The 15940-nt window shown below is 37.0% G+C and overlaps 1 protein-coding gene across 1 annotated transcript; it reads right to left on the bottom strand.

Moving 5' to 3' along the window:
* Window positions 1-1066: 1066 nt before the first annotated feature.
* LOC146528987 (carotenoid isomerooxygenase-like) lies at window positions 1067-14848 on the bottom strand. The gene is made up of 14 exons (XM_085203830.1): window positions 14834-14848; window positions 12900-13056; window positions 11502-11613; window positions 11138-11284; window positions 10709-10819; window positions 10019-10113; window positions 8196-8276; window positions 7873-7953; window positions 7439-7563; window positions 6922-7095; window positions 2877-3033; window positions 2339-2400; window positions 2020-2118; window positions 1067-1373 (listed from the first exon to the last, which is right to left on the bottom strand). The coding sequence occupies exons 2-14, from the start codon at window positions 12997-12999 to the stop codon at window positions 1206-1208; spliced, it is 1512 nt and encodes a 503-aa protein (XP_085059956.1). The 5' UTR covers window positions 13000-13056; window positions 14834-14848; the 3' UTR covers window positions 1067-1205.
* Between the last annotated feature and the right edge of the window lie 1092 nt (window positions 14849-15940).

Genomic DNA, 15940 nt, shown 5'->3' with positions numbered 1-15940 from the left:
ATCTTCAATACTATTTATGTGCATATTTTTTAAGTTATTTATAATTTGAGGCCTTACCTTACGAATGTGGCTTCGATCGCAATTCGAGGTAATAAATTATTATTAATAAATATTTTCATTTCTTCGCTCTGGCCTAGGCATATTGGTTTATAAGATCATTTTATTGTCTGTCCGTCTGTCTGAATATCAAGAGTCTTTATGTCAAGAACGCTTGGAGATATCGAGTGTGTAAAAATCGTATTCCTACATTCTATCTACAGGTAGTACAGTAGATCAGAAAAAAGTTAAAGATCATTTGTTATTAAATCAATATCAATAAAGTAAAAAATAATAGCCTTATAATAAAGAGGGGGGCCAAATTTGGTATATAAGCCGCTATTTCAAGTGAAGATCAGATGAGAGACTCGAATTTCAGAAAAAACTCGAGTCCTTCAATATGTGTACGGAACCCTCGATGGGCGAGGCCGACTCGTGCCTGACCGTTTTTCTATTATAAACAACAAAATTAAAATTATTTGAATTTTAATACGTGATTAGCTATACCACGTTTTAGTATAATCAAAGTAATTAAGATAAGAACATAAATCCCTAGAAAAATTCAATTATCCAGTGTTTATAAGTGTCTATGAAATTTTTGAAGTATTAAGATAATGTATCAACATACCTTCACATAAAAAATGGTGAATCATGTCTTTATGGATTTAAGAGATTTACATTTAAATAAATAAGACGGATCCAGCTCTCATTTTATTGTATCGCTAAGTTTAATGATGATACAATTCTATTCAATTTTTTAAAAAGACTTTATTTATAATTACAAGTTGATCAAATAAAAATTACTTATTAGTTAATACTAAGTTAGACACTTTTTCATATTTTTTTTCATTTCATTCAGTGTATTACATCAAATAGATTATGACCTCCTCGATAAATCGGACTAGCCACCAAAAAAAAGGTTTTATCAATTCAAATCAGTAGTTCTTGAGATAGAAGCGTTGAAACAAACAAATTCGAATTCATTCAATCGAAAAAAATCATCTTTAATGGAAGTAATGAGAAAATATTATTATGTATAAATGTTTTTATTAGTCTGTCTGTAAGCTTATAATTACGTAACTACACAAACATACAAATAAGTTATACACTAAAGAAAATTTAAAAAACTATACTTATATAAATAACCACTGTCTTAGAAATAAACAAAATCAATCAGGTAAGAACCATCCATGAAAACACCTCGTCACTTGCGATGGTGTGTTGAAATGAGCTCGCGCTATCTCTTTAAGGTCGCGAGCGTCCAGCACTAGCAAACTGACTGAACAGTCGTCCTGGCCCCAAACTAATGAACTTAAAAGGACGCCATCGTCTTCCTCCTGAAAAATAACAAAATTCATCATCACACTGTATCCCGCACACAGCAGGGTAGGCAGAGGGAACCTAGTGTTAAGTCTCCGTTCCCCACTTTCCACTGAAGTCTAGAGGCATTGCGTGTTGAGTGGCGAAATTCAAGCCACATTTCTCGAGTGGGGATCTTATCATGGTTTTAACCTCCTGCCAAACACCCCTAGGCCCTAATAAATTACGAATATAATATAGCAAAGTTACATATATAAAGTTACATTATAGTAACAAGAAAGATTAATATTATTCATATTATTAATTTTAATTAACTAAAGTGAAGAAAACTGTTTTCTCCTAATATGTTCCAACGATAGGTTCGTATTAAGACACTTCCATTCCTCACTTTCCGCCTAGTCGTGTGTTGAGAGTCGGACCTCATTACCAGAGCGAGAATGAAAATAATAATAAATCCTTTGTTTCCTCGAGAGGGAATCGAACCCTTATGGGTTTGATTCCCTGGCGCGTTTACAGTCGTATGCTTGTGTCCATATACAGGGTGGAATTGTCAGCACCACTTTAAATGAAACCACAGTTTTAACTACTCTATAAAAGCCTAATATAATTCGGAAAAAAAATAATTCCCAAAAAATGAAAAAGTTATTTTTTCAGATTACGTACCATAGCGTCAGGCCGGGCAATAAATACTGGCTCGCTTGGACAGCACTGGGGCTTGTGCCAAATTATATAATCACCGGTTTTTGTATCCACTTTGATTATCTGAAAATAAAATCCTTAAGTGTTATTGAATTGGAATAAACACATGAACGTAGCAGGATTTAAGCCCGCGCTTCTTACTCTTCGAATAAGAGAACTCTAGAAATAAAGAACTAGAGGCTATAGATATTTCGTTACACAAAATACTCACGATTTTATTAGATTAATAAAAAATAGCCACGGCGGTCACTAAATAAAAAAAATATTATTGATAATTTCTCACCGATCCCACGTATTCTGTATCCACATCTGATCCAATTCCATAGAAGTATCTGTAGGGGCGTCCTGAAATCAAATATTTATGTATTTATACATCTATCAAAAGATAGAGAGATATAGAGATATAGATATTTATTATTTGACGTTATTTTCCGCCATCAAACACGTATTTGACGGCGAGTGGTGAACTTAAGTGTCCTAATGCGCCGTGGTGCAGTATCACAATGGTATGACTGTCAGCTCGAAGGTTGTGAATTTGAATATCACGAGGAAATAATTTTCAAGACATTGTGTGTTAAGTGGCGGAACTTATCGCCCCGCTTTAACCACGGACAGGAAATAAAAATATTCAATAAATAATTCCATTAGAATAGAATATATATAGAAATCGAATCCACAACCACCATGCTTACAGACACACGCACGTGCCACTGCGCCTTGATGCGACTGCCCCAATATAAGGTCTCTTACTACGAGTATTTTTCTTTTTATGAAAATATTAATAAAAAAATAACTAAAGATATATAAGAATAGATATAGACCATTGTACAATTCGTAATGGATTCTTGGCGCTTCCACTCCAACGTCAGCTATAAGTTTTGTTTCTACATGACTCTCAGGAGGTGCGTCCAGTGGAATTTCAATCCTTTTTGGTCGACTTTGAACCCATTTTGCGTAGTCTGGATTCTGTTGCATTGACTGTTGAATGTAAAAAAAATCTTTAACATTTTAAAGTGTTTATCTTTATTTAGAAAAAAAACATACTTTTTTAGAGAACATATAAAAATCTCTTGGAAACAGTCCATGCGCTCTGAACACTTACTTAGCCATACGTTCACGTATGGCGTTGAACGAATGGTTAGAATTTTTTATTGGTCAGAGAGGTAAGAAGTGTTCCGTAACGGAATACATCATGAACGAATACGAGTTGGACTTGACCTTTCTTCTTATGTTACATATCTTTAACAAAGACTTCTTCTTCTTCCTGGCATTAATCCCGGCTATTGCCAGGGTCTGCCTTCCTAGTCAAACTACTCCACTTTCCACGATCTTTTGCGTCCTCGGTGGTTAGACCATTGGCTCTCATGTCCTACATCACGACATCCAACCAGCGCTTCCTTGGGCGTCCGGGAGGTCGCGTCCAAGGAACCGGTATAGCAAGGCACTTGCGTCCGACATAGTTCTTAGGCCGGCGCGTAACGTGGCCAAACCATCTCAAGCGACGCTCTTGGAGCTTATCCGCTACGTCACGGACCCCAAGACTACCTCGAATGAATGTGTTGCGTATGCGGTCAGACCGCGTTACGCCGCACATCCACCTCAGCATCTTCATTTTGTGACGTGAAGCTCCTGAGTGTGCCGAGATAGTGCTGGCCAACATTCGCTGCCGTATAAAAGAACCGGTCGGACGATGCTCTTGTATATCAGCCCCTTGAGCTTGGGCGGTATTCTGGTCGCAGTGGTCGCAGACCACACTAGTGACCTCCCGCCATTTGGCCCAGACAGCGCTTATCCGGCCATGGACATCGTGATCGATGTCTCCAGACTCGTGCATAACGGATCCAAGGTACCTGAACTTCTCCGACTTAACGGCTGGCTCAGGACATATAAGGATGGTGCTCGAGTCCCGGCTCCCGCAGGCCATGTACTCTGTCTTCGACACATTTAGTTTAAGACCGCCGTTCTCAAGCGTACCCTTCCAGAAGTTCACTTTACGCTCCAGCGTCAGTCGGTTCTCGGCAATGAGTGCTATGTCGTCGGCATACATCATCAGCCATGGAGGCTGGTCCTGGATGTGAGCCGAGACAGTATCGAGCACTACATTGAATAAGAACGGACTAAGAGCCGAGCCCTGGTGAACCCCCACTGTAATCGGGAAGGGTCTAGTGTCGCCAACAGCAGTCCTAACCATAGAAGCGGAATCGTGGTACATGCCTCTGATAATCTCAATATAGGCCTCAGGGATCCCTTTGGATCGCAAAGCCCACCAGATACACTGACGAGGCACACAGTCAAAGGCCTTCTGCTGATCTAAAAAGGCCACGTGCAGAGCTCTCCTTTTTTCCCTGTATGCCTCCATCAAAGTTCTGAGGGCGAAAATGGCGTGCATGGTGCCCGATCCTGGCTGAAATCCATATTGAGACGCAGAGACAGTACACTCTCGGCGGAGCCTGAGGTCGATCATGCGCTCGAAGAGCTTCATGGTATGACTCATAAGCTTAATGCCCCTATAACTACCACAATCTTGAACACTGCCCCTTCCCTTGTAAATAGGGGTAATAAAGCTAAGCCGCCACTGATGCGGCATCTTACCAGTGTTCAAGATATGGTTAAAAAGGTCAGTAAGCATGAGCACACCAAGAGAGCCCAACGATTTCCACGCTTCGATCGGAATGTCGTCAGGTCCCACCGCTTTTCCGTTCTTCATGCGTCGAAGGCAATTACGTGTTTCGTCAAGGGTTATTGGGGCAATAAGTCCGAGGTTAGGCGGTGGGTCGTGATGAAGACTGCACGGGTGCTGAGTATTCAGCAACTCCTGGAAGTAGCTTCTCCACCTCTCCTTCACAGAGTCATGATTACAGAGTAGCGTGCCCTGGGAATCTCTGACGCAAAGACATTTTGCGATATCTCTATCTATATCGCTTTATGCCGGGAACGTGCCAGTTTGTAAATGAGCTTCTGCCCCTCCACAGTTTCAAGTTTGTCATACAATGGTGACAGACTCTTACTGCGGGCTCTGGCTACAGCTCTTTTACTGGCACGTTTAGCTACTGTGTACTCCAGTCTGTCTTCAGGAGAGTTGGATTCCTGCCACTTCTTAAAGGCAGCCTTCTTTTCACGAGTCACCTCCTGCACCTCGGCTACTTTCTTCTTCCAGGAATGACCTTACAGTTAGTTACCCTGCCCGAATGACACCGTCTGGTCAATAAGTAGTCAATTTGAGTTGAGTGGGACCTGTTCTTATACGTGATAAGGTGCTGAGGATTCTTTTGGAAGAACGTATTCACGATGGCCAGATCAGACGTAATACAGGTACTCAGAATATTTTCTCCCTCTGTATTGCGAAGACCGTCCCCAAAACCCCCGTGAACACGTTCATACGGCTCAGCAGCCTTACCAACGTGATCGTTCAAGTCCCCCCCAACTAAGACCACTTCAGTAGACGGTACAGCAAGTAGAGCCCCTTCATATTGCTCCCAAAATGTCTCCCTTTCGGCCGCGCTACATCCCGCCTGGGGAGCATAGGCACTGATTAAGTTTGTGGTAACGCCCTCAATCAGTACCCTCACCCGCATCAAGCGGTCGGAGCGACGGTCAACTTCAAGGAGCCCATTCTGAAGCTCTTTAGAAAGCACTACCGCCACACCGTTTCTACCTGAAGGTGACCCAGTGTATATAAGCCGGTAACCCTGTCCGATGTTACGGGACTTATTGCCCTTCCAGCGTGTTTCCTGGAGAAAAGCACACTGGACCCGACGTTTCATGAGTACATCTGCGAGTTCCCTGCATCGTCCGGTCAAAGAGCCAATTTTCCACGTTGCAAAGCGGAGTTTCCTTCTGGGTACTGGCGTCTTTAGCCGTGCCCGTACATGACACGGTAGCCCTTGCCCACTTGTCGCAGGTGTAGGGCGATGTGGGGGGAGGAGGGGAAAGAGGGGGGGGGGGGGAGAACACCATTCTTAGGGACTGGATGAGGATGTAAGAGTGGCGGCTCGAGGATCCGGGGTCGCGTACCCGTATGCCCACAAACAAATATCGGACAGATATTAGTCAGGAAATCCTCTGGATTATTTGATCTTTAACAAAGACTATTTATATATAACTAGCGGACGCGCGCAGCTTAGCCTGCTTATTTGCACCCTTAGGGGTGAATTCTAATAAACCATGAAACACGTGTTCATTGAAATATTTTTAGAGTCTTAATTTCAAATTTTATTTTTATAAAAATCAGTAGCAATTTAAAGATTTTTCCATACAAACTTTCAACCCCTTATTTACACCCCTAGGGGATGAATTAAAATAAACTACGAAACATGTGTTCAATAATATATTTTTAAGAGTCTAAGTTTCAAATTTTATAAATATCGGTAGCGAATATAAGATTTTTCCATACAAAATTTCAACCCCTTATTTGCACTCTTTGTCCAATTAAATATTTTTAAGAGTCGGAATTTAAAATTTAAAAAAAATCGGTGTAGATTTAAATTTTTTACCATACAAATTTTTAACTCTTATTTCACAACATTTTTCAAAATCCCTTCTTAGTGGATGTCCAGATTACGAAAGTAAATATCTGCCCAAATTTCACATTTCTACGCACAGCGGTTACGGCTGTGCGTGCGTCAGTCAGTGAGGACAAGTCCTTTTATATATATAGATGACATAGCAAGAAGCCATTCATAGCTCATGGGCACAAACGCATGACTGTAAACGCGACAGGTTTTGTTTCTCTACCCAACATACAATACGGAAAAGCAAAGCGGACACTGGGCAGTGGAGTGTCTTAACACTAGGTCCCCTCTCCGTACCATGCTATCTGCGTGATACAGCGTGAAGCTAAAAAAATTACATAGTAAAATAACTTACCTCTAAAGCTTCGACATACATTGCATCTAAAATCTTGGTGTCCTTGTATGAGCAGAAGTCAATATTCACTTTCTCATCGATTTCGAAACAATTTATTATGTGCATGAAGAATATTGTGTTCGTTTTGTAGCGAGTTTCAACGCCAGTCTCTCGGTCTATTAATATTATGTTTGTCTACAGAAAATATAATAAAAGTAATAAATAAAAATAGTATACTGTTAAAGTTGCAGAGGGTCGAATCCCATTGAAGGGAATGAATTTTTTTACAAGAGCTGGAGTTCCTCCACTCTACACGCAATGTCTCCAAAAATGGGCGATCGAAGTCTTAATATAGATATCTTAACACTAGGTTCCCTCTTCATACCTTGATATATGTGAGATCATGGGCATTTTTACATGACTGTAGCTGTAGGTAAACTGATATTTTTGTGTTATGTTGATTTTTTTATAATCTTGATTTACTAGTTAATACCAATTATGGGTAGATACGGTATAAAAATATTAAGTATTTCTTTACCTCATAACCAGGATAAGTAACAAGAGCTGCTGAAAATGGTCTTGTTATGAGGAAACGGCTCAAGAAGCTCAGAGCTGACACGCAGAGGGGCTGCTCGATAATAATAAAGTAGTTTTCTGTTATACCTGTAATATAAAAAAAAATTATAAATATTAAGACCAGCCATGGTGTAGGGGTACAAGCGTTTTTGAACAAATATAAATCTTTGTTTTTTTATTGGGGCAAATTCTGGGGTGGGCACCAGACAATTCTGGGGTGGACGGGCTCTCCTCTTCCTACGCTCATGTCCACAACTTGTCGCGTTTACAGTCTGCGAATGACTTCAAAATGTTCACGGAGTGTACTTTCACTAGTTTTTCTTTCCGTACGTTCACTAGTTTTTCTTTCCTTGCCCTATTATATGCCTGATAAATTGTAAAACAAAACAGAAGTACCAAAGGAATGCATGTAGGCAGGATTGTAACGCCATCGTGGTTTTGCACTGCCCACTATTTCTGCTGCTTCGAACATGTCTCCTGAAAACATGGCGCAAGTTAAATATTACCACAATACAAATGAAAAGCGATCGTTAGTTCTTAAATCAATCTTATTTAGTTTATGTTAGTCTAAATTTAATTTTCTAAATTTTGCTTCTTACATTTCATGAGTGAACCTTGTATCTAAGACACTACGTTCTCCATTAAGACATTTCTGTACCCTACTTTCAAAACTGCCTCTTAAAATAAAACTGCCTCTCAATATGGTGTATTTTAATTACCTTTGTCACTGTAGGGAAATTTAACAACGACATGGTTAAATTCACCCCTGACCACGTTCATCCCCACGTTGTATACATCACCTAAAAAAACAAAAAACATACAGGGTGTCCCAGGAGTCAACGATAAAACGAAAACAGGTGATAGACCAAGTCGTGACAGTTATGAGAAAAATATAAAAAAAAATCTGTGTCATGTATTTTTCATATTATATTGATTTAAAAAAATATCGGAAAAACCAACACCTGCTAGAGCCCGGACTCGAGCACTATCCTTATAAGTCCTGGGCCAGTCCCCTAAGTCGGAAAAGGTTTTGACGGTATCCTGTGATCACAGACCACACCAGTGACCTCCCACCACTTAGCCCAGGCAATGCTTATCCGACCATGGGGATCGTGATCTATGCCTCCAGACTCGTGCATGACGGATCTAAGATACTTGAACTTTTTCGGCTCAGGGGCTGACCCAGGACTTACAAGGATAGTGGTCGAGTCCGCGATCTCGCAGGCCATATACTCGATCTTTGATACATTGCCAATATGCATTTCATTCATGGAGAGTGGTTATGTAATGCTAATGCTGCAGTTAGAATGTATCGGAAAAGATACAAAAACGTTGAACGTCATCCCGATTATCGTGTATTTCGATTTTTCTCTCTTCAACAAAGAAGTAATCCAGCAAGTATCGTACCATTTCGGAATCCAGATTAAATGCGCCAACTTTTAAAGTTACTTGCAAAAACAGTGTAGTACATTTTTTTTATAGTACAGTCGGTTAAAGTTGGGTGTACAAAATATTTTGAATTTAATGTTTGGCAAAAAAACGGCATTTTATTGAAAACCGATGCAGGTGTGTTTCAATCTTAAACTGTAATTCATAGAAGGGTTACTCATGATTACATTACAGAAAAAAAAATGAAAAAAGAGTAATATTTGTAGTCTTAGGACTTGAAAAATCATCACAGGTGTTGGTTTTTCCGATATTTTTTTAAATCAATATAATATGAAAAATACATGACACAGATTTTTTTTTATATTTTTCTCATAACTGTCACGACTTGGTCTATCACCTGTTTTCGTTTTATCGTTGACTCCTGGGACACCCTGTATAAGTAAATACTGTAAAAAAGAAAACTTCTTTTTCAGAGCGTGTGACTGTCAACGCGACGGTTGTCGATTCGATTCCCATTCGGAGAAATTAACTTAATATTTTCATTTCGCTTGCTCTGGTAACAAGATTAAACGCTTCCGAGATTAGTGAATGGAGTCCTTGAAACTAAGTTCTCTCTTCCTAATCTACTATATGAAAAAAATAGGGCGAAGCTAAATAAGAAATAATAATAATCAATTTTAAACTCTTTTCCTTTGCCTCATCTAATCCAACAGAATAAGATTTCAGAACCCAACATATGAATATGACCGAATACGGAAAGTGCAATAATCTCTACTCGTTTCCTCTAGTTTTTATTTTTCATACCATTACACTAGCGCGTCCCAAGTCCACAAGTTTGCGCGTTAACCACTAAAAAATCTCAATTTGTCGTATCGTCAGACTTTCAAACCACTCCCTTTATATAGGGTCTTAATATTTCGAGTAACTGCCAGTATTACATGGAAAGTGGAGAAGTTGGCCTCGAAGAAACTGGGGGTCATCAGCAGAGCGAGACGGTACTTCACGCCAAAACACATACAATAAATTGTAACCTATATGTTATTCTGATTTTTTTGCTTTTAAGTAGTTATTCTACTATTGCATTATACATCCTCATATACTTTCGAATTTAAAATTTTAGTAGGATATAAAAATATGTACACGAATTGCATACCGTTGGGCATGACATGAGGATGAGCTGTATGCGCTACCACCAGTGCGTTAGATAATGTTTTACCTTCCAAAGTTTCAAGGGATACGGGATCTATTCTGTAAAAAAAATGTACTAAATATTATTTATTAAATTCATAGAAAATAAAGAATAAAATATATGAATATATTTACATACCAGTGGCTCACATGCGGATACAGCTGCTCCAAAATTTTTCTTATAAGTATAGTAATTAATAACAAATTATACAAATTCTTTATCTTCTATATATATAAAAGGACTTGTCCTCACTGACTGAGGGAAGACGCATGCACAGCCGTAACCGCTGTGCGTAGAAACTTGAAATTTGGACAGATATTTACTTTCGTAATCTGGGACATCCACTAAGAAGGGATTTTGAAAAATTTTAACCCTAAAAGGGTGAAATAGGAGTTGAAAGTTAGTATGGAAAAATCTTTAAATCGCCACCGATTTTTATACAATTTGAAATTAAGACTCTTAAAAATATTTCATTGAACTCATGATTCATGGTTTATTAGAATTCACCCCTAAGCAATAAGCAGGCGAAGCTGCGCGCGTCCGCTAGTAAGTTATATTACTGCAGTGTTTCATCTACATTCGTTCAGTATTTTTTTAGTCTTAAGTAGCGGAACTCAATATTGTTTTCCAATAATTATAAAAATATATAATTACTTATACATAACAGGTACTTCCGTCATCGCGTAGATTTGGTCTTGAAAAGGATAAACGGATACCGCGGCGTTGTCTGTTCTCTCCATTGAGAAGTTAAATATTGATGATATCCTGAAATTTTATTATAAGTAAATATTTATATGAGAAGAAAGTTATAAGAATTCTTTGGATTTCTCGTGAAGGTCCCATCGCGTAGTGTACTGCTTAATGTACATATAGAGAAATGTTATAAAATGTTTTTGTTTTAATTTCATGCTTCCGCATATCCCGCATATATTAAGTAGGGAACGGAGTGTCTCAACAATAAGGCACGACCCAGTGTTGAGACACTGTGTTCCCTACTTTCCACTAATGTTAGACTCATTCGCTTTGTCTTATTATGAGAGCGAACAAATGAAAATCGAACCCACAACGACAAGAAAAACTAACCTGTCAAATATAGTCCGGCAAGGATCTGGAACGGCCACAGTACCAAACTCCGTAATGACGATACGGTTTGCCGCCATGTTCTTCTTGTAAGTTTCGGAGCGGAGGAACCGACATTGATACGTGACTCGCCCGGATTTCACGCTGAATCTTAAAAGGAAATATTATTTTTAACTTCACACTGTATCCTCCATATGGCGGGGGTAGGCAGAGGGAACCTAGTGTTAACCCTCTGTTTCCCACTTTTCTTTTTAACAGTACTATGTGCGGGATAAGTAGTGAAGCACAAAAAGCATTCAATCAGAGAACTCTTAATGATAATATTTGAAAGCATACTAAAGTCTTAGATTTTTTTTCAATTACATACTTGTGTATTAAAGCTAAGCCGTCGAATACGTGTTTATATTGGGAGGAACCTATTTTGCTACATCCGGGGCCGTTTCTCAACAATGTTCCTTGAAGCCATTGCGGTAGTTCACCTGAAAATATAATTAATTACATATTTTTATCATGTATATCGTTTTTTGGATTTAACTTGCATCCTCTTAACACCAAAAGTGAGTCTTTTTTGGGGTTGAGGGTACACAAAAGACGAAAAGGGGCCATGTTACTAAGATTCCGCTGTTGGTCTACCCGTCCGTCTATTACCAGTGTAAAGAAATCAAACACCTCGAGGCTTTTACAGAACTTATATTTCTTCCAGGACTAAATACCATTCGGCTTGTACAATTTATATCACAGGACTTTTACAGAACTTATACTTCTTCCAGGGCTAGATACCATTAGACTTGTACAATGTATAACTTAAATTATAATACAATATTTTATTCTAGAGGACCACTTTCCTCTTCAGCTCCAAATCTAATAATGCGCATCAGAATTTACATCACATCAAGCGTCTTTTTTAAATTGTCAACTCGCGCTAGTTCTATGTATAAATTTTCAAATATATCTTTTTATTAAACAAAGAGGTTGATTTACATTTTTCTATAACAAATTATCGTGAATATAAAAACTATTTATATAAAATCATTACACCAGGGTGTGTATCTCATGAATTTAGACAGATGAAATTACTAGCTAGCTGAAATCCACAAATTCATTTGCGTTTATGTGTATTCGGCACCGATATTTATACCATTTGAAATACGGACTCTTAAAAATATTTAATTGAACATGTGTTTCACGGCTTATTATAATTTATCCCCTAAACTGAAAATAATTTCATAAATATACTTTTTAAATATTCATATTATTCAAGCGGGCGAAGCCGCCGGTGTCTGCTAGTAACGAATATACTCATTATAATGCAATATACTTCACCTAACAAGATAATAAACAAAGGAAAGTCAAATAATAAAAGTTGCAACATGTTTTATATCTTAATTACTATAATTTAACATGTAATTACATTACACATATAAATATTAAAAATATCAGTTTTGACTGATAAATATTTTAACATTTATTTTAATGTATGTGTGGACCTTAGTAACTTTCCTTTGAACATTTGCTATCGTTTTTAATTTAAATGCTGTCATATTATCGATGTAATGTTATTAGCACAACACGAGCCTGTGACTTTAACACGACGGTTGTGGATTCGATCCCGCTCGGGGGAATGAATTATTATTTGTAAATATTTTCATTTCTTCGCTCTGTTACCGAGACAAGAAATATTTTATAGAGGAGAGGTGCCATGAAAAGGACACGTATTGAAAGGGCAATTGATTGAAAAATCAATATAAAATAATTTCTCATTTACCTGTCACTTTACCCTCCAACGGTTGTTCAATTTCCTTTTCACAGTTTCTCATCCAAACACTTATATCGTAATTGGGATACAATTTTCCCGAATCACTCATATTGTTTAATCCTTTTCCGCAGCGAAATCCTAATTTTAACACGAAAAACTCTGAAATCTAAAAACGAATTTTATAAAAATACAAGAAAATTAAGTATTTTTCCAATATCAAATGATATTCTATAGGAAAAAATTGTAGCAATAAAATATTTCAACTTATAAACACTGGAGTGTTACAAGCGCATGCGCTGGAACTAAAAATAGTTTTCATCTGTCTCTGTTTTATAGGAGCTCTCTTGCATTCGCTGAAGTAAAATCTGTTTAGGGGTGGTGCATATTATGTTTGTTTGTGTAATTTATACTTTTTTTTCAGCGTCCCGCACACCGAACGTACTTGGGAACCTAGTGTTGAGACACTCCATTTCCAATCAGGACACTTCCGTTGCCCACTTACCGCTGAATTCTTGAGGTATTGCGTATTCAGTGGCGGAACTCAACGCCGCGCTTTGGTTCATTAAAAGAAATTACAATATTAAACATTTCATTCCCCGAGTGGGAATCTAACCTGACACAGACTATGGCACGGCAAAAAGAACTAAGCGGTAAGACATTTCGACTGAATTTTCAAAATAATTTATTTGCCCGATAACTCACGAGATACGAACTCACAACCGCCATGTTTACAATAATACGCAATCGGTCTAAATAATTTCTATAATACTTACAATGGCATTTCAACTGCATTTGTAAATTGGCTAATCGCCACTTTGCCACGTCGTTAAAGTATTAATAGAATCATAAAATAAAAAGACCCTCTCCCGCACTCAATATAAATAAAGAGAAAAAGTCACTCACTTCTGCCAACCAAAATAGCAACCGAATGACCGTGGTGGCACAGTGGGTGGCACTGTAAGCACGGTGGTTTTGAATTCGATATACCTTCAGCGGAATTATTATCTTTAAAATTATTTTCATTTCTCATTTGATTTTCACTGCTCAAGATTCAATCTTTTAAAATTTTGCACACTTGACAATTCAGTGGGTTAGGTAAATTAAAACAATTAACGAGATGTGCCTATAACTTCCGTAGGAAAATTAATTGTCCAACACAAAACAATCTATTCCAACCAGTACTTCCTAGGGTTAGAGTGTTTAACCAAACGATCTCTTCAGCTTTATAATGTTAGAATTAATAATTCATCGCATAAATTATAATATAACGACAATACCTACTCTATTTTTTACTATTTTCGATTTAGAAAAATATTATCATATCCTATTCATTTTGGCAAAATGTTAACAAAGAAATACTGTTTCTAAAACTTTTATGAAACTTTTTAATTTTTATTTAATTCCAGGTTTACTCATGTTTTAAGATATAAAGAAATTAATATAACAATATAATGAAAAAACAGCTTTACGCTTAACAAAACAAGAAAAATAATAAAAATAACAATAATCACAACTGTACTGTCTTATCAAGAGGTTGATGACAATGACCGATGACTAAATGTCGCATTTCACGTAAAATGTCCGCAGTAGGTACCTACTCGTGCTTCTATAATTTATTATATTAATTCATTTTTATAGTATTAAAATGCGTCTCAAATTTGTTGGCTTTTGGGTGTTTTTACATCTCAAGTACTTAAAAATTATGGAAATAATTTTTGGTATTATTCTTCCTCGTTTTAATTCTCGCTTGCTCTATTCCCCACCTACCAACCGATTTTTGAGATGCCGCTTTGTCTTTGCTTCGTCAACACCGATCGAGAATATGAAAATATTTCATTCTCCGAGCGATAATCAAACCTGCTGCGCTGCGGGTTCGCATAACGATAATGTCACACGGTGTGCCCAATTTAACATACATTTGTATTAAACAGATGTTCACTTACATAAATATTTTATAGTAGTTCAGATCTCTAACGCGTTATCCTCTCTACGATATGAGAGATACACCACGCATGCGCAAAATTGATTATGTAATGAAGAATATGGTTACAAAATCTACATAGATATATCTATAGCCTATACAAGTAAAAGAAGCGGGGTGAGATCTCGTTTGACCTTGGAGAACAAAAATATGATACTGAAGGAAAGTATCTATACATTGCATCACCTAAATTGAACCAATGAACCCACTGTAACCGCGGTTATTGTCACTTAGAAATGTGCCATATGTCATATATAATTCTTAGTTACTTGTAGTTGGTTGTAATATAAATTAGAAAACCAATTAATATAAGTCCTACGAAGTAAAAACATATTTGGGTCATAATCAGAAAAGTGGACATTTTCGAATTCGTAACGTAACTGATAAGTAACAATACTGATAATGTTTGTTACGAAACTGATGATATAAGGCATTATACACAACAAAATAAGAATATTATATGAATAAAACTATTGTTGTTTTTATTTAATGAGACACAAATTAAAATTTTAAAGATTCAATCGTTGAATTAACAGATTATAAATGTAAGAAAACATAACAAAGTGACAATATTAACAATATAATAATGCTAGTTCGTAATAAACTTATATTTCTAGAGATCACAAAGTTAATGATAAAATTAAATCCACTTTAAAATATATCAAAATTTGATTCGTTATCACTGGAATTAAGTTTAATTCTTTGTAAGTGTTTATTCCGCATATCTTCATATTTAATAGGATTGGTATGTTTAAGACGTTCTCTATATCTTTATTGTCTTTCAGCATTTGACATAGGAGCCATGACGGTTACTGAAAATAAAAAAATATGTATCAATAAGTATTTAATAATATTTTATGTTTATTGTTTAGATCTTTAACAACGCTAGTACAGAGCGTATTTGTTTTTAAATAAAAGCCTCACCCGCTTGAGCTACATATTTATTAATTCACTATCTCCAGAGAAAAAATTAGTAATTACGAAATCACAACTAATTTCAGGAACAATAAAAAAATGTTTTTAACTAAATCGGTTAAGCTGAGATAAGCGTGCACAAACACATTAGACA

This window comes from Heliconius melpomene, chromosome 19, assembly GCF_056956725.1.
Source record: "Heliconius melpomene rosina isolate 202511_hmr_F chromosome 19, ASM5695672v1, whole genome shotgun sequence".
NCBI classification, from domain to species: Eukaryota; Metazoa; Arthropoda; class Insecta; order Lepidoptera; family Nymphalidae; genus Heliconius; species Heliconius melpomene.
Note: the sequence above shows the minus strand (reverse complement) of the source record. Positions and strands in the feature narration are given on the sequence as shown.